The sequence below is a fragment of the Tiliqua scincoides genome, chromosome 7, assembly GCF_035046505.1.
Source record: "Tiliqua scincoides isolate rTilSci1 chromosome 7, rTilSci1.hap2, whole genome shotgun sequence".
In the NCBI taxonomy this organism is placed as follows: domain Eukaryota; kingdom Metazoa; phylum Chordata; class Lepidosauria; order Squamata; family Scincidae; genus Tiliqua; species Tiliqua scincoides.
Genome location: NC_089827.1, coordinates 46,683,327 through 46,701,920, shown reverse-complemented (window position 1 = coordinate 46,701,920; position 18,594 = coordinate 46,683,327). Strand labels below are relative to the sequence as shown.

Here is an 18,594-nt window from a genome sequence, read left to right as displayed (position 1 = left end):
TGGACTCATTCCCTCCACTCCAGTCCCAGTCTTCCTGATCCTCAGCCAGGGAGTGGTCCCTTATAGTTAGATGCTGTAGCATATGTATGTTGCTTTGTCCCGTCCCCCCCCTCCTACTGATCCCGGATGTAGTGTATCAGTTGCTGGGCAACCAGGGATGCCCAGGGAACATGTGGGCTATCCCCATGCAGTTCCTTTAGCAATGCTTCCTGGAATCCCCAGCTGAAACACTTGCAAGCTTGCCTCAGGTTTGGAGGCTAACACTGCAGCAACATCTGGTGATCTTGGACCTGGACAATGCCACACTATGAGGAAAAAAATATTCGTCAGGATGAACTATGTGAAATTCAGTTCATACTGCTGGAAAGAAAGAAGAAGCTTATTAGCATCAGATTGGTACCTTTTTCAAAGGCTGGTTGTTCATTCTTCTTTACTTTGCGCCAGTGCTCCATGCTTGTTGACTGCCCTTGGTCACTGTGCCAGTAATTTGGTTGTACCTCTCAGGTACCAGCAAAGGACCCCCCCCCCCCCCGTGTCTTCCAGTCCTGATCTGGAGAACAAGGCAAATGCGTGGGCTTTGTTTGGTGGAGGTGCCTAGGATAATTCTGCCAAACACTGCCAGAGAAAACCACCTCAGATCAGGAAAGGAGATGAAGGGCTTCCATGTTTGGTCCTGTGTAGTCGAGATGCTCCATGCACCATGGCAGTGGAGTTGTTATATGACTCCAGCCTTCTTTGCACCCTTGGAGCTGGGGAGAAGGCAGCGATTGCCATGCAACAGCAGGGACTATCACTGTCCCTTGTTCATGTTCTGAAGTCAGGAGGAAGGCTGGTCTTTCTCACCATCTTCCCAAGAGGGCAGCAGTCCACACTTGCGCATAGTGATCTTAAATGTGGAAGCCTTTATTATCTATGATGGGCTTTATGGGAGGAGAAGAATATGTCCAAAAAGGTGAGGGGAGGAAAGATTGATTATTGACAGAGGGAGGAAAGAGGCTGATGGGTAGATAGTAAAAGGAGGGAGCTGAAAAGAAAGGAAGCTAAGAAGGGAAGATGTGGAAGAGGAAAGAGAAACCTGAAGAAAAAAAAATGAAGGACAAAGGGAAGTGGATAGCCAATGGTTGCGTTTGTTTTTCACACGTAGTACTAGGTGCCTTGGAGAGCTGTTTTTTTCTCCCTCCCAGCTTTGTGTTCTTTTTCATATTTTAGCATGCTCACCACTCTAGTAATTTGAAATGTGAGCTCAGAGCTAGAAAAGATGACCACCTCCATGCATTGATTTCTACTGGCAGCAACATGTTGGCCTCCTTACATTCTATTATCTCTCTGACACTGTGTCGGGGGCCAGGAAAAAAAAAAGAATTAATTTACATTTCAAATTTGAATAAATTTACATAAATAAATATATTAGAGATGGAACTTATATGAATGAATGAAGGTCTTGCAAATAGCTCAAGGCCTATATAAGACTTTGCACAAACCATGGCCAGCATTTCCTTTGCTGCTGCACCACAGATGTGAAACAGCAAGCAGTGGAGGGAGCCCTTGTCCCACAGCTCATGCGAGAGGTTGAACAGTTGGCCGTAATGCTGAGAACAGTTGCATCAGACCTGCGTGGTCTCCAGCAAGTCTTTGGAGGGCCAGAGGCTCATTGGAGTCTGGGGGCATCCTGAGGACCGGGAATCCTTGAGGGCCGCAAGTGGCCCCAGGGCCAGGGTTTGGGTACCCCTGCATTATAGTAACAACATGATGGCCTCCGTATATTGAGTTTCAATGACTTCTCAAGATTGGACACCATTTTGTTGCTTTTTAAATGAACTGCTCTAGAAGCATGCTTGAGGCTAGTGGCGTTTCTGGGGTGGAGGAAGGGGGGAAATACCCCAGAGTGCAATGCCTCCAGGGGCAGCGCCACCTTGCTTCCCTTCTGCTCCCACCCCTGTCTTGGGGCCTTCAGAGTGCCCAGGAGGCTGCTCATTGCTTCCCCGATCTCCTTCTGAGGCCTCTGGAAGGCCAAAAATTGCTACTTCTAACAATTTTCTACTTGTAGCTAGTAGCAATTTTTGGCCTTCCGGAGGCCTCAAAAGACTTTCAGAGAGCTGGGGAGGCGGCGCGTGACCTCGCTGTCTCTCCGAAGACCCCTGGAAGGTGGGGTAGCACTCAGCGGGGGGAGGGGGTGGCACCCTGCAGTCCTGGCCCCAGGCAGCACAGGTGCCAGGACTGACAGTGCTTGAGGCATGCTGGAAATGTCGCTTTCTCCTATCTCCAATCTTAAAAATGAGCACAGCCATAGTTACAAAAATCTCTTTTGGCCCTTTGTTCACTGGTTTCAGATCTCAGTGAGGTCTGAAACCAGTGAGATCTCAGTGAGGTCCCTACCAGCGAGGGCCATTGTTAGATGAGCATGGGTTGTGGAAGGGCACAGACAACACACAGGTGCCAGGGTAACATGAACAAGGATTTTATTTGGAAAGAGATAAAAAGTAAAGCTTTGTCATAGTACAAATATATCCAGAACATAGACTGTCTATCTATATTTCTCTCCCTAACCCTCTGTGGGGGCAGATTGTACGAAGGGAAGGGGTAAGTGTGGGTTTCCCCTTGTCTGGGAGTCAGCTGCTGGAGAGCTGGTATCTTCAGTCAACACAGTCTCTGGTGGACAGCTGGAACCACAGTGGGAATAGGAGGTCTTTGCTGGAGCTCATGCTGGTTCTCAAGACCTCTAGAGGTCTCTCCCTGTGAGCCCTTCTCCTGGTGACTCCCTCTGTGCTGATCCAGACCAACAGTTGTCCCAAACAGTTGTTTGCAGTTGTCCCCCAGCTTCAGTTTGCTCTCCCTTTTATATGCTGGTCTCAGAGAACCTCCAGCTGTACAACCAATCAGAGCACTCCTTGCCTGCTTTATTTGCATAACTGGCTTAACTGATTTTGGGAGGGACCTGTTAACTGCTTATAAGCCAGTTGCACCTCCCCATTCACTCACACACACACACACACACACACACACAGAGGTTTCACTGGCTTATGTTCCCCCCCCCCCCCCGCAGGAAAGATTATAACGCAGACTGTAACCATCTTAGCAATTTTTTCTAACAACATCAGAACGTAGAGGGGAAATGAACATATAGTAACAGATCTGGCAGATGGGCAGCCCAATCCTGAGCTGCCCAGCACGCAGGGCTGCCACGGGATCCTATGATCGTTCAGGCAACCACAGCTGGCTCTTGATGCCTCCTCAGGGGAACTTTCATCCCCTTCCCCCAGTAAGCTGAGTAGCCCCACAATGGGACTGCTCGACTGTTTAGCTGGCGCAGAGTAAGGAGTTCCGTGTTGGACTGGGAGGCCTGATGTGAGTCTCTGGATTCAGCGGAACTGAGTTTCACTGGTCCCTCCCCCCTCCTGACGCACTTGCTCCCCTATCCCACTTTGCCTACCTTCACTTCAGAATGCTTTCCCCCACCTCCCCCACAACCCCACTTACCTCTCTGCTGCCTGGCGTTCCCAGTGTTATGTGTAAAACTTGGGCTCAGTCTGAGGAGGACCTGAGGGAAAACTGCTGCAGGAGAGGAGGCTGCAGTACCAGTGGAGGGAAGGTAGAGGTTGCTGTGTGCAGAGGCCTATAAAAGGGGCTGCACAAGCAGAGAGCTGGATAGACCACCAGGGAAGAGCTGCTGTGAGGAGCCTTGGAGAGCAAGCTCTGCAGAGGAAGAAAGATCGCCAGGCGAGCTGGGAGAGAAGGGGTTGCAGAACGGAGCTGAAACCTGAGAGCTGAGGAGACCAAGCGAAAGGAGGAATGAGGAGAGAGAGCTGCAGCAAGGAGCCCCTGGGAGAGCCACTGAGAGCCAGGGAGCAACCAGCCAGCCTTTGCCACAAGTCCTGCTGCCTCCTGCCTGCCTAGTGCCTGCCTCAGGTCCTCACTCAATCAGGGAATTTGGAACGAGGGTGTTATCATTTTGGTTCAGGTTCCATTCCTCACAATAAAAGCCTTGAACTTACGTTGGTTTCAGTGGTCTCCGTCAATCCTGAATAACACCAGGGAGGTGCTCCATTGTCATCTGATTGGGCATCGACCCAGCGTGGGCTCGTGCCGAGCCTGCTGTGGTGCTGGGCTGGCGCTAACCTCTGCAAATGTGCCTTATGGCACATTTGCAACAATGCACTCTAACACTGCGCCAGCGTGCATTGCATAGGGTTGGGCCCTGAGAGGCCAGTGACACTAGCAACAGTTAATGGACACCATGCCATGTGACCAACAGTAGCTGTGCCTCAGCTCATGTCATCATGCCTACTCTTGTGACAATATGGAACACAGGGCAGGTGGAGGCAAGTAAAGAATGTTGGGAGAGAGTAAGAGGAGAAAAAGCCAGTTGGTGGCTGTTGGGGGGCAGAAGATGGCAGCTGGAGAGAGGAAGGAGAGACACCATATCAGAAAGGAGGCAGCAACTAGATGAACCGAACTGATAGCCTGCAAGAACTGTGACAGAAATGGCTGGTCAGCTGACACGGTTCCCATGAAACTGTGGCTTGGAGTTAGGCCATTTGTTTTGTTGTTGTTTGTTGATTGCTATACGTGTAATGATTTGGTTGCTTTGTTTTAATTTAGAAGATACTTGTTCATATTCATTCAACAGCAGAGAGATTTCCAATCTCCTGCTCTTCAACCATAGTTAAGAATGTGTGCATGACACCAGTAGCGTAGCTCAAATGTTGCCCCGGAAGTGATGTCACAAGACCGGAAGGGGCATCACACCTGGGCTTTTTAAAAAGTAAAAATTGGGAGGAACCCACCTCCCCCCCCAGCAGCTCACCACCCACTTGCCCTGCTGCCTCCCCCCCCCCAGTCAGTGGCATAGCGAAAGCATCTATCTGCTACCCGGGGTCATAGATGATTTTGTAGCCCCTCCTGCATGATGAAATCAAATTTAATTAAGGAAATAAATGTTATTGGTTCCATGCTGATTCATAACAACATCTCACTGGCACTCAGACCAGTCTCATAGGTCAGTTTGGAGTTAAGCAAATCCACTTTTTGTTCTACAAGACAGTTTTCATTTTCTGGTTAATTGGCCATAACTTTTGATAGAATACAGATATTCCAGTGCAGTTTGTTTCATTGCACTCTGCATTAAATTACCTTTCCAATTATATATAACATTATGGTATTATTCATACTTACCAAGATTTTCATAATTTTGATCACTAGTGTCAAGCTCAGCTTGTTGCCCCCCTAAAGCTTGATGCCCGGTGCAACTGCTACCCCCTGCACCGCCTTAGCTACACCACTGCATGACACTGCCTTTGCTCCTGATTCGAGAGACTTCTGGTCATCAGAAACTATTTGCTGACTTTAAACTAACCACAGAGCCTGCTGCCACATTTTTCTGTTAGCAGCAGAGAAAATTAAGGGCAGATAACTAATACTCACGTGCGTGAGACTTCTGCACTGAAACCTGATTGCTTTCCATGGGATAAATTCATGTAATGCGCCTTGTTTTCACTCAAGAAAACAAGGTGAAGAGAAGAAAAAACATTCAGTTGAATGGATGACATCTCCCTGAGTTTCTCCTTCTCTTTTTCCATCTAATTTTAGGCTGCCTTTTCAGACTTTCTCCAGCGAAGCTCCAGAGATTTGTCCAAACATGTGAAAGTCGTGGTAAGCATAGGAAATGTTTTCTGCTGTGTCTGAATGTTAACAAGGCAAACAAGACCAGGATCTTGCTCATATTACTTGTATATTTGTGCACCTCCTTTTCACTTCCACCTAGCTCGCAGCCCGATCCAATACTGCTGGATTGCACCGGTGCTGGGTGTAGCAAACATGCCATAAGGCACATTTGTGCCACCCAGAGAGCAAGTGGCACTGGCAGGGAAGCCTGCGCCTCCCTGTCGACACTGCAATAGGAACCTTGACTCCACCGGAGCTAAAGTAAGCACCCAGTGGTGTGGAGATGTGGGGAGGGTGGCAGGGGGAGGTGTTTCGGGGCAGGGAGGGTGGAAGGAGGGCAGAACATTGGGACCAGCCCAGAAGGAGTGGAACCAGCAGAGGCCTCCTCCGCTGAATCCTATTACCCATGTTGGGCTCAGAAACCTGACGCGGGGCTTCTCCATTCTGTGTCAGCAAAATAGCTGGTGCACTCAAGAATGCCCATTGAGCAGACTGGGACATTACACAGGGTAAGGGAATTTGCCCCTTACTCCAAGGAGACCTCCAGCTTGCTCAGTTCCGGCACAGTGCTGCTGCTCCTGTACTGGATTGGATTGGTCTGTCAAGCATCTATGTTTGTTCTAGAGTTGCCAGTTTTGATAGTGAAGAGAGCTTCTGTAACCTTAGCTATGGAAGCTTAATTTCAGCAGGCAGTGTTCCTCTCCTTTTTTCCTGGTACTTTTCTTTTGCCTACAAATTGCCTTCAACTGGCTTAACCCAACCTTCTTTCATTCTATGATCTTTATTTAATTTTCACCCCACCTTTCCAGTCTGGATCAGAGCAGCACCATCTCTCGATACATGCCATGGTGACATTCCTCAGTGCTTGCTGACTTGCAGAATACCGAAGATGCAAATATTGGGTTGCTTCTCCTCTGTTTTATTTGGGATCCTTGCGTGACATGGTCTCTAGATCTCTCTCCTTCCTTCCCGTTTTTCATTTTTTATTGTGTTTAAGATGAACCCTTTCATGGTTATTGTGGATCTTACAATTTTCGACTTGCTTTTTGGCAGTGTGACGGCACGGATCTGACCACAAAGATTCAGGAACTGAAATTCCAGTGTATAGTGTTTTTAAACATACCCAGGTAAGGAATATGCTCTAGAGATTCTCAAGCCTAGACAGAGTTAGCCCTCTTAAGTGAAGAAGGTAAATGTCCATGAACCACCACTGCCACCATGACCCACCAGCAAAAGAAAGCAAAGCCAAAATGCTATACCTGATTTTATCTGTGTGTGCTTTTGGGCAGTGGCAGACAGTCTGCAGAACTGGAATGAATACAACCCTGATTGATTGTGCTGGCTTACAATTAGAATATGTTTGCCCCAATCCTGCATTCAAGACATCGGTTGGGGGAGTTGGCTATTCCAAGCTTTTCTGATCAGTTACTTGTGATATTGCTGGGTCTGCCTGCTAGAGCATTGGAAAACTAGCAGGAACTGTGAAACTGATGTTGTCAAACATTCCCATGCATGAGCCAAAATTTAGCCTCATTAATTTTTTCATGGTAATGGGTTTGCAGCCCAGGCCAGGCCAGTCCCCAGTAAAGTATACCTACCCCCACCATGTTTGGTCCCATTCAGAATGATCTGTTAAGGTATTTGTTAAGGACAAAGCAATCCGTATGCTTGATTATTTACTTTGTTCACTGCTGTAGTCCATATGGGACAGATGTTCAGTATTCACTCATGTTCCCATATTGAACTCTTTCTGCAGGTATTGTGCTGGCACAATGCCATGGGGAAATCCAGGAGACCACAGAGAATTTGAACCTCAGCGGCATGACGATGGTTACATTGAGGTCATTGGATTTACTATGGCCTCCTTGGTGAGTGTTTCTGCATATTTTTTTCCTGCAGCCAAACCACCTGTCCAATGATCTGAATCAGCTTCGCTCCACCGGATCCTGAGCTTCCGTGTTGGGCAGCCAGTCTGACACAGAGACCCTTAATTCTATGGCGACTCTTGGGTCACTGTAGAATCGAGTAGCCCCATTGTGGGGCTACTGGCCTTACCTGGGGGGGAAGGGGACAAAAGTCCCCTTCTCCTGAGGAGCTGCCGGTGCTGCCCGCTGAGCGCGCAGGATGCAGTGGCAGCCATTTTTGACACTGCTGCAGTCCTGCATGCCGGGCAGCTCAGGATTGGGCTGCCTGTCAATTAAATTAAGACCCAAATCCTAACCAAATTTCTCACACTGACACAGCTGTGCCAATGGGATATGTGCTGCAACCTGCTGTTAGGTAGCAGTCTCAGAGGCCTCCTCAAGGCAAGGGAATGTTTGTTCCCTTATCTCAGAGCTGCATTGCCCTTACCTCGCTGCTGGAAAGTTGGTTAGGATTGCACCCTAAATAAATTAATACGCAGACAATACTCCCCTCCTCACTTTCATCTTTGGTGTCAGAGCTTCTTCTTATTTGGAATCCCCATCCTTCCCCATCTTTAGTTTTTACTTTCTCCCTGAATATTTCATTGGTAAGCAGAAGAGGAGACAACTCCATGCAGCAGTGGTATCTCAAGGGCATCTGCCCTTCCCATAACTAATTGTCTCTCCCACATCCAAACCTTTAACAATTTTAATTGCCTTTTAATCTCAGCAGTTGATCAAATATTGAATCTTGAAATGGCTAATTCACAAACATTTTTGGTTTGGTAGAACGTTATTGGTAACGAAGATATTCTGAGTAGTTGCAAGATAGTATCACCCTGTTTGCTTAAATTCCTGTTTGCTTAAATTGTTATGATCAATGAGTGAATCAATCGTCTCTATGTACGACGGAGGTAGGGAGTTGTCTCTGTTTTTTGCAGAGGGAGATATAAAACTCAGAGAATACAAAAGTAATACTTGCTCAAGTTGTTTTTGGAAATCCCTGTAACTTAACTAAAGTGATAACCATTTGAGGGTTATACTTGTGCACTTGAATTAGGTTTCCTGTTATATTTCTGAAATAATACGATTATTATAATATAATTATTATTAAATAATAATTTCTCGTATAATACTGAAATAATTTCATAATTACCTGGTTTGGAATATGAGTACGTTGGCTTGTAATGTTCTAATGATATGACTCAAACATAATTTTCCTGAGATATTATTTTACAGCTTCAGGAGGTGTTTCTTAAGTGCTCTCTGAGCTGTGATTAGTATTCAGAACTTGGACAAAAAATAGATGAAATTTGAAGGCAGTATGATATAGTGCAATCAACATCAGGAGACCATTTGAAATGCTTAGAAATAAGCTGTCTTTTTTAGAAAATGTGTTGTTCATTATCTCTGTGCCAATTTTGAATCAAACTGTGAAGAGTTCACTCTTCACTAGTACGACTCTGCCGTGTCTGCTCACAATAAACAGGGGCAAACAATTATTTTGTTTGTTTGTGAAAACTTTTAAGCTTTTCTAGGCTTTTCTTTCCACATGTTTCTGCTACAATTGTAAAGGAAAATAAGTATTTCTTTATGTAAGTAATCGAAAATGGCATGATTAGAGGGGTTAAAATTCTTTCTCTTAGGGCCCGATCCTATCCAACTTTTGAGCACTGATGCGGCCATGTCAATGGGGCATGTACTGCATCCTGTGGTGGGAGGACAGTCACGGAGGTGACCTCAAGGTTTAAGGAATGCTTGTTCCCTTCCCTTCCCTTACTTTAGGGTTGCATCGTGGCTGCATTAGTGCAGGAAAGTTGGTTAGGATTGGGCCCTTACACATTTTTTTTTTCTTGTGGGTCAGTAGACATTGTGATACAAAGTGTAATCAATGCCTTTCATGGATACTTCTGGTATTTTAAATTGTGGAAATTAAGGCATGCCAAATGATTGTGTTTCTTTTCTCTCCCTCCCTCCCTCCCTCTCTCTCTCTCTCTGTGTGTGTGTGTGTGTGTGTATTGTTTTCCTTTTGCCATACTTGTGTTTCACTCAGGCTGCTCTTCAAGTGGGAGGTCATGGAGAACGGTTGCATCAGTGCCGGGAGGTGACACTGTTAACGTACAAGTCCATTCCCATGCAAGTGGATGGGGAGCCTTGCCGGTTGGCTCCCTCACTCATCCGGATCTCTCTGAGGAATCAGGCCAATATGGTGCAGAAGAGCAAGAGGAGGACATCCATGCCTATGCTCAATGAGTGAGTTGGTTGCATGAACTTTCTGTGGGTACCTATCCACTGTAGGGCTGAGGTTGGGTTGAAATGTTACTCTGCGCTTAGATTAGATAGGCTAGCGATGAATTAAGGACAGTGATGTTGAACAGTATTCAGAATTCCATGACTCTCTAACAAATTTTTTTTAATCTATTTGATTGATTTTATATTCCGCTCACTGACTCAGAAGAACTTACAGATATTTTTCTCAGTATTAATAACCCTGTCTCCAAAGGCCTCAGAATATTTTTTTTTCCTTGTATCCCAAAATGCACTGTAAACTACTCTGTCGTTGTTTTCTGTGCAGTTGAGTTATAGGAGCAAGCCAAAACTCTATCAGCATTTCCAGGGCTGCTGCAATCTCTGTTGTTCATGGAGGCGCAGCCTAAAATAGTTAAAAAGGAAATAAGAAAAAAATTATAGTCATATAGTCAACTCAGGATTTCAACCTGAGTTGCAGTAAGCCATAAATTCTTGTGTCTGCCTTTGCAATCACCGAATTCTCAGTTTTCACCTATGAATAGGATGGTGGCCAAAGGCAAGACCCATTTGGATAAACTCTAATGATAATCTAATTATTTTTGCTGACTATTCTTGCCTAAGACATCTGGGGCAATTTCAAGACAGTAATTCTGAAGAGTGGTGGTCAAACAAATATCAACTATCCCTGTCATTTCTAGTTAAGACCTTAGACTCTTATTTACTGGGGCTCCATGCGTCATATAATTTAAAGTTCAAGTAGGATAATAATGAAACGATAATATGGTTATACTCCTACAGAAGAAAGAACAGAGTATTTATACTTGCCCTTAATGAGTATAAGGCAGCACTTGGAAAATCAAAAATAAGTGGGGATAGTCAGTAAAGAAATTCCTTTTCTTAATATGATGGTTTGCTTCTTCTGCACTGATTGGAAAAATGGGGCCATAATCCAGTAATTGGTTTAAAGGATTTGAGATAGTTTTAGCCAGTGACTTGTGAACTAAATTTGCATAAATCCACGTATACTTGCTGAGAATTATGGCTGGAACTAAGGTTTACCCCCCTGGTATGGGATGTGAGCTGAACATGAATGATAGGCAGTGATCCTAACCCAGATGAATGTGGAAATTATTTTGTACGGTTTACAATATTTGCTTAAAATGTTTTCCTTCTGCAAATGTTCTTCCAAGTTCCTCTGCCAAAATATTTGCAGGAAGCTAATATGAAAGGCATGTGAACATTTCAAAAGCAAATAAGTTTAAGTTTGGATTAATATTTGCAGAACTTTTTTTTAGATTAGCTAACAGTATTCACATTTAATATAAGATGAGTGGACCTGCTAACTTTCTACCTGTTTTACTATTTCTTTCCCAACTGGGAGACCCTTCTAATTGACTCACAGTCCGATCTAACGTAAATCCCCGCCCAGCGATGCAGCGGCGCCAATATGGGCTATTCTGTATCTCACAAGGAATTTTTGGATACGAGGTCTCCTTGGGGTAAGGAGGCATTTGGGTGTTCTCACTTCTGGAAGTGAGGTGGGAGTTACCAGGGACAGGCATTTTGTGGTAGCGGCACTACAGACCCATATTTATTTACTTATTTGAAAAAATTTATATTCCGCCTTTTCCATGCTGAGTTCACCAGATGCCAGATTGACATTGCGTTTTGAACGGTTGTTTTTTAAGCCACTTAGGACCAAATGGTCAACCGTCAGGATATGGGATAAGGAAAGGGGAGCTGTAAACAGGAGAACTTGGGTGGAGGGGGGGAATATTAATGCCCTCACTTCTCAGGTTCAAGGGCCTGGAGTGTAACTGGGGTTAATTGCTTCCTTAGGACAGGAATGACCCAACGTGATCTGTCGCCCAACACAAAGCCCCTGCTGGCACTACTGTGCACCCCCCAACCAATTGCCCTCCCAAAAACTGCATGAAAGGTGGTTATCCAATGCCCTGCTTCCTCAGATGACTCCTTCCATGTGCTGGCCTTTTCAACAAAACAGGAATTGCAGGACATGCTGGAAGCTCTTGTATTTCCTGTTTGGTTGAAAAGATCTACGCAATGAAAATGGTTGGAATGGTTGCAATGAAAATGGTTGGAAAACTGCCTTCCACGCCATTTTTTGCCATTTTTTGCACACAGCGGCAGTTACTGCGATCCACTTCCCTAACCTCTCATCTTGTTCCTTCTCTGCATGGTCCTTTTCAACAAATCAGGAAGTGTACTTCTTGATTTGTTTAAATAAATTGCATGAAGAAGAAGAAGACGATGACGACGACGACGATAAGGGGTAAGGAAGCAGATTGGAGCGGCTCCATCCACAGCGGGTGGGAGGAAGGAGATGGCAGACTTGGGGTGAAGAGCACCTTGAGCCTGCCTGCTGCTCCTCACAGCCTGCTGTTCAACAAGAGCCACATTGTTCACTTGATGGATGGGTTGGCTGTGCCTTAGAGAACTTCTAGATTAATCTGAAATGCTCAGAATTATAGTGTCCTGGCAGCTGTGAATTCTGCTAGGTGTGTTGATCTGGTCCTGGCAATTACAGGGCTGTGTGTCTGAACCGCCCTGAGCTCTTTGGAGGAAGGGCAGTATAAAAATGTGAAGAAAAAATAAATAAAAACAGAGGTCACAGTGACCCATGCATTGCCCTAACTTATTTTTATGCTTTAGCAATTGTTAGATTTGGTGCAGAGAGATCTGCAGTGGTAACCAGCCAATGCTGTAATTATCAAGGAAAATGGATCACCCTTATAAAAATCCCCAAGTCACCCCCCCCCCACAACTTTTGTCAAATCTTGACCCCCATAGTTTTCTAAAAACAGTAGCCAATGGGGCAATTGCAAAAGGTTGGGGAACCGGCGATTCCCTCGCATCGTGCAGTTTGAGCATAGCAGCTTGCATATCTCTTCTTGCACAGTGCAAATTCTCTTTACTTGAAGAAAGATAAAAATGATAGGCCAGTGGTTCTCAAACCGGTGGGTCGCGACCCACCTGTTTGTGTAATGCTTCCCCATCCCTTTAAGGGGCGGGGGAAGGGGGAGGCAGCAACGTGATCCCCAGGATCGCATTGCTAATGGAGGCGAGGGGGCTGCTTTTACTTACTGTTTGTTGGAGCAAGCAGCAGGAGGTGCCGGGAGCCCTGCACAACCCTCTGCGGGGCTCCCCGAGGCTTGGAATCTATTCATAAACCTTTATTGACATTAAAGGGGCTTGGAATCTTCAGAAATCTTCAGAAATAGCACAAGCCACTTCCGGTTTACGAATGCAGCCAGGAGGGGGCTTGCACTTACTATTTCTGAAGATTCCAAGGCTCAGGGAATCCCGCGGAGGGCTGCGCAGGGTTCTCTGCACCTCTTGTTGCTTGACCTAACACAGAGTAAGTAAAAGCACCCCCTTGCTCCCATTAGCGACATGATCCCCTCCCCACTCCCCGCAAAGACTTAATTTGGGAGTAAAGCTCCCAAAAAGTTTGAGAACCACTGGCAATTCCTGTGGAGACAGCAAATAAGGTACAACTCCGGAGAAAATGCTGAAGTGTCGCCAATGCGCTGTGTCAGTATTGTTTGAATCTAGATAGGGGAGGAATAACAGAAGGTAAAGCCATGAAGAGAGAGAGATTACATTTGTTCATGGCTCTTATCCTTTGTCCATTTGTCTTCTGAGTCATGCCTGTTGGATTTGGAAGCAAAGTTTTTCCTGAAGTTAATCTGGGAGAGTCAATTTTGTTTTAGAAGAATGAGCTACATTTCATTCTACCTCATGCATCATTAACAGAATTGCCAGCTGCACTCCAGGCCCAGAATCGCTAATAGAAAAAAACCAGTGATAAATGAAAGGGAGAAAAATTGGCTTGATAGTGACAATGTTGCAGTTTTGGCAAACTGGGGAGCTGGGTCTGATAAGTAATCTGAATGTCTCTTTGAAGAGGACAGTGCTATAGAATCAACACCTACTTTTCCAGTAATCATTTTCTGGTCATAAGAGCAAGTTTTAAGGGCTGTGATTTATCATATGGTGTGTTAAATGGAGGACATTGGAACCAACAAAGTGGGTGTGAATTCGTTCTCAGTTTACATGGGAAAAAAAGATTTTCAATAACGAAATGGAACCTCAGAACTGACATACTGAAAATGTACATCTGTCCAAAGATCTCAGGCTGGAAAATATGGGACAACCCATTCAGTTACTGGCTAGGTCCTCTCGGTCTGCTTAATGTCAGAGATGGATCTCCTACTATTACTATTCTGTAATACCCATTTGGCTGTGAGGTCTGTGTGTTTGTGTGTGTGTAAACCAATAGCCAAATGGGTCTGAAGCAAAAACAAAAGCATTTTCATACAGGAGGCTCAAATTGCTCTTGTGTTCTTCATGAAAAAAGATTAATTGTTATTAATTAGCAGACAGAGCAGAGGAGAGGCACTGATAATGCAAATGAGCATCCCGCCCAATATAGGTTTTACAGTTGCATTACAAACAGTTTGAAACTGGAAATGCTTGTTTGATTTGCTGTGCTTGTTTGATTTGTTGGGCAAGCAATGAATCGGTTAGGCTGTCACATACTAATTGCCGAATCATATGACTTTATGCTGCTGTTGCAGCTTGCTACAGTTGCATTGCTGGGAAAGATGGTTCTGAACTGGGTCTGGAACAGTGGAGTCTGGTCACTGAGGGGGTGGAGGCACCCCCCTCCCCTCAGGCCCATTTCTTGTCAGGTCTATTTCTGAGTTCAGGTGAAACACCTAGACTCTGGAATGAACCCAAAAGGGGACAAAATTGCTTAGGCCCTGCAGAAGATTCTAGGTCCCTTTGCATAACCAGTGGTGTTACTGGGTGCACCAAAGGCCTTTCCATATCTTTCACAATGCAGTTCAGGCTCTCTCTACCCACTATCCATGTTGTGCTAATGACCAGAGTAAGGTGTCATCAGGGGTGTGTGCGCGCATCCCAATTCAAGTTCTGAAGGTGTAGGTTGTTGTGTTGCTGTTAGAATGCACCATGAAGCCACCTGATTAGGCTTGCATCAGTGGCATATGTTGAAGCAACAAGAGGATGGTGGATTCAGGGTGTCCTTCACTCCACGTCTGCCACTGCTTCCTCCCGCCAATCTGCTGCGCATGTGAGCCAGCCACATTGATACTTCTCATGAGTAAGAAAGGGATCATCAACCTCCTTAGTTTTCTCCTTGCATAGTTTCTTCAAACCTGGAAGTGTGGGACTTCTGGTTTTATTAACTAACAGGTACTGCCAAGCAAAGGGACCATCATTTTAAATGCATGCCAGAAGTTCTGCAGTTCACACAAGGAGCTTGGAAAGGGGCTTTTTTTCCCCTTTTCTGTGGAGCACCATGGCAGAGGAAGCAGCAGAGGTGTCGGGAAGCGTCCCATGGCACACTGCTCCTGGGTTATTGGTACAGTTTGTGACACCATTCCTGCATGCTCAGTGGTGAAGCATCTGGGATAGCAGGGTATCTTCAGCCATTAGCATACAGGTCATGCCTCGTTATCCACAGGGCTTCCATTCCAGAACCCCCAGTGGATTAAAAGAAATCAGTGGAAAAATAGCTTTAAAGACCACTTCTAGGTTTCTTGCTCCTCCATTGTAGCCCCAGAATGCATTGGTATAGACACTATACTGCATTCAGCCTGTAGATGGGGCAAATAAAGGACTCTAATAGAATATTAATGTCTATTTCACATTCTCCCCAGTGTGCTATTTTATAAAAAAACAAAAAAAACACTCCCAAGGCCCAAAACATGTGTTGTACGTAACTGTAGTTTGGCCCTCAATTATTGGCACAATCCTTTCCAAGCCTTACTGTGGTGAATCTCTTAATCTGCCATTAAGAGATTAATGTCTCTTATGTGATTATGCCTTATGTGGTGAATCTCTTAATCTGCCATTGTAAGGCACAGAACAATGGTTCAAAGGTCATTGACATTCTGCATGCCAGGCACATGAGTGCAAGTGAGTGGGGGCTGCACACAGATACCACTAGCCCACAGAATCACCTCCATTTTCTGTTGGAGCAGGTAGGTCAGTAGAAGGTTTGGTTCAGGGGAGGATCGTGGGCAGTTCGGGATGGAGATTGGGCTGGAAGTGGGGGAGAGAATCTTGGTGGCAGTTATACATACTGAGATCCTAACCTCCCTTTTTGGCCCGGACCCAACCCCAAGAGTCTTCTTATTCTTATTCCAGCTAAAGAGCTGGCATAGGTCTGAGGAGATCCATCAGAGGCAAGGCAGGTTACAAGGAAGTGAGTAAAAAAAAATTTACTTACCCCTCCTGGGCCATTCGGTCCCTCTCCCCACCATAGCACACAGCACGCACTCCATTGTCAGTGCTGTGTGGTATGGGCTGGTGACTGGGTCCTATGTGTCCCTTGTTTTGACCTTCCATTTGTAAGAAGCTGTGCAAAAGCCTGGTATTTTGAGCTAGAAACCTTTATTAGAAAGGAAGACGTGCAGCAGGGATGAGAAGGGGCAGGCGAGGGTGACAGAATGACTGGACTGAAAGGGCTGTGAAAGAGGCAGGGGAAGAAGTGTGAAGTGTGCTTGTTTATGCCTGCATGTGGCACTTAGGAGGAGGAATGGTAGCCTCTCTTTCCCTACAGGGTGTTTAAAAGTCTTTCTGTTTCCAATTCTGAGGGTGTTACAGGACTCAAAACGCCAAGCATCTCCTGCAGCCCAGCTCATGTACCAAATCCTGCTACTGTACCAAATCATGCCACTCGACCAGGCACCATCTTCTTCCATTGTGCTTGCTGATATCTGTCATTGGCTTTCTGTTGAATAGCGTGCAGCCTTAGAGCTTAGCTCTAATACATCTCCATTTAGCCACTACATGATGCCTCCCTTTGTTTCTGTTTAAATGTTGTTGTATGTCTTTTTTTTTCTTTCTCTCTCTCTTTTTCTGTCTCTTTCTCTGGACTTTTTCCTTGTCTGTCCACGCTGTTGCGCTGACCCTGTCCTGGCTGCTCATTTCCTGCTGCCTATAGTATCCATAAAGTGCAGCCTGGTGACCTGAGGAGAGTCTCGGCTCCCCCTGATTCCTTCACTGTGTAAGTACTTGTTTTCTTTCCCCCTTTTCCAGCATCCTTTTGTTTCCCTTAGTTCCACCTCCTTCCACCTTGCATGGTTTGTTGTACTAATTCTCCAGTCATCCTGAAACACCTTCATCCAGACCCAGCATGTCTGACAATGCACTACCCAGTGTCTTGGTATACCTTTTTTTATTGGGCAGAGATCATCTAGCATTTAGCATGCTAAAATATTGCAGTGCCAGGGCAGAGGCTGTCAGATAAAAGGCAAAATCTGGTGCATCAAGGGCAGAGCTAGGATGGAATTAACAGATGCAGGACAAAGCAAAGGAGAAACTGGTGAGTAAAGCCTGGAAGAATTTGAACTTGATTGGCTTTCCAGATACCAATAACTGGTTTCCTGCCAGAACACAGTTTTACTGGTTGGAAATTACCAGTGCCCAGTACCACCCTGGATACCTAATTTCCTCCCTTCTACAAGTGAATTTGTTCACCAAGGTCATAATCAGTACAACTTCTCTGACTCTAATGTGAGGAAAGAGTAGTAGTGGAGTACTTAATTACACAAGTAAGAGAGCAGACTTCTTTCTGAAGAGGAGGATTTCCTTATTACATATCTTGCCCTTCTGCAATGGGTTCAGCAAGGTTGCTGTACAAGTCCATCATTGGTGGAGACAGGCTGGATGTGCCTTCCATCAGATCCCGACAGAGAGGCCCTGTACTCCGAGATACCCTTAGGTGGCTCTCAGCTCAGTCTGTGTGTGTGATCCCCCCAAACTGCAAAATGTGGGGTCTTTACACTGTACATCAATCTCTCTTCTTAGCTGGTGAAGGTTCACCTCTTCCACATGCTTCCATCACTCCAGAGCCATCTCTGTATGTCTCCCAACCACCTTCTATTAAAAACATAAAATCTGCAGACCATTAAGGAACTGTAATTCAGCATCCTGACTAGCTGCTAACCAGAAATCTTCCTTGCAAAATAAATAAGCCTGCAGCCCATAATCAGAGCTTTCTGAGGTTGCCTTTTCACAAACAAGAGCAAATGCACAGAAGAGTTCAGATCTGAGATATACACTCATTATACCACTGGGTCCCTCCTTTGTGCAAAAGTGGGAATGCTGGATTAGTGGTGAAGTAAGCTATGAATACCCTCCAGAATAACTCCTATAGCAGTGGTTCCCAAACTTAGCATGGTCATGACACCCTTCTTTTGTGGTGGCCTCTTCTTCCCAGCATTCTTGGGCACCGCCATCTTGGATCGCAAAAGAACGCTGGCACAGTGGTGCCCAGTTTGGGAACTATAGGAATATTGAATGTTGGTTGTGTGAGTGTAGCCCAACTCTTCCAGGTGGTGACTGTAACTATGTGTCGGTTTCCATCACTTGTTGGCTCTCTCCATGATGGTGGGTTTGTTTTCTCGTTATGACAACATTAGCTATCAGTGCAGGAAACCCACTCACCATGTGGTTGGGGCATGGGAACTGGATTCAACTCATTAAAGTATCCCCTCAGTATTCAACTCATTAAAATAAAGTAACAGAGCAGATAAATGTCAACTTTTAACACGTTTGCACTTGAAGCTAAATGCCAGAGTGATGCCCCCTGACTGAACTCAAGCTCATGATTTTCAGATACAGAGATGGGAATTGAGGTGCAGGTTACGGTGCCCCCTCTCCCTGAAATCTGCTGCCTGAAATCAGCTGTCTGTTGCTTCATGGCCCAAGAACTGATTTTGGA

The 18,594-nt window shown here is 45.5% G+C and overlaps 1 protein-coding gene across 1 annotated transcript in view; it reads left to right on the top strand.

Moving 5' to 3' along the window:
* The window catches only part of DGKI (diacylglycerol kinase iota), a 284,940-nt gene that overhangs the window by 171,423 nt on the left and 94,923 nt on the right, over positions 1-18,594 (top strand). The window contains exons 18-22 of the mRNA XM_066634451.1: positions 5,587-5,649; positions 6,715-6,788; positions 7,418-7,529; positions 9,619-9,818; positions 16,813-16,875. Of these exons, the coding sequence (XP_066490548.1) occupies positions 5,587-5,649; positions 6,715-6,788; positions 7,418-7,529; positions 9,619-9,818; positions 16,813-16,875 (512 nt within the window). The remainder of the gene's footprint in view (positions 1-5,586; positions 5,650-6,714; positions 6,789-7,417; positions 7,530-9,618; positions 9,819-16,812; positions 16,876-18,594) is intronic.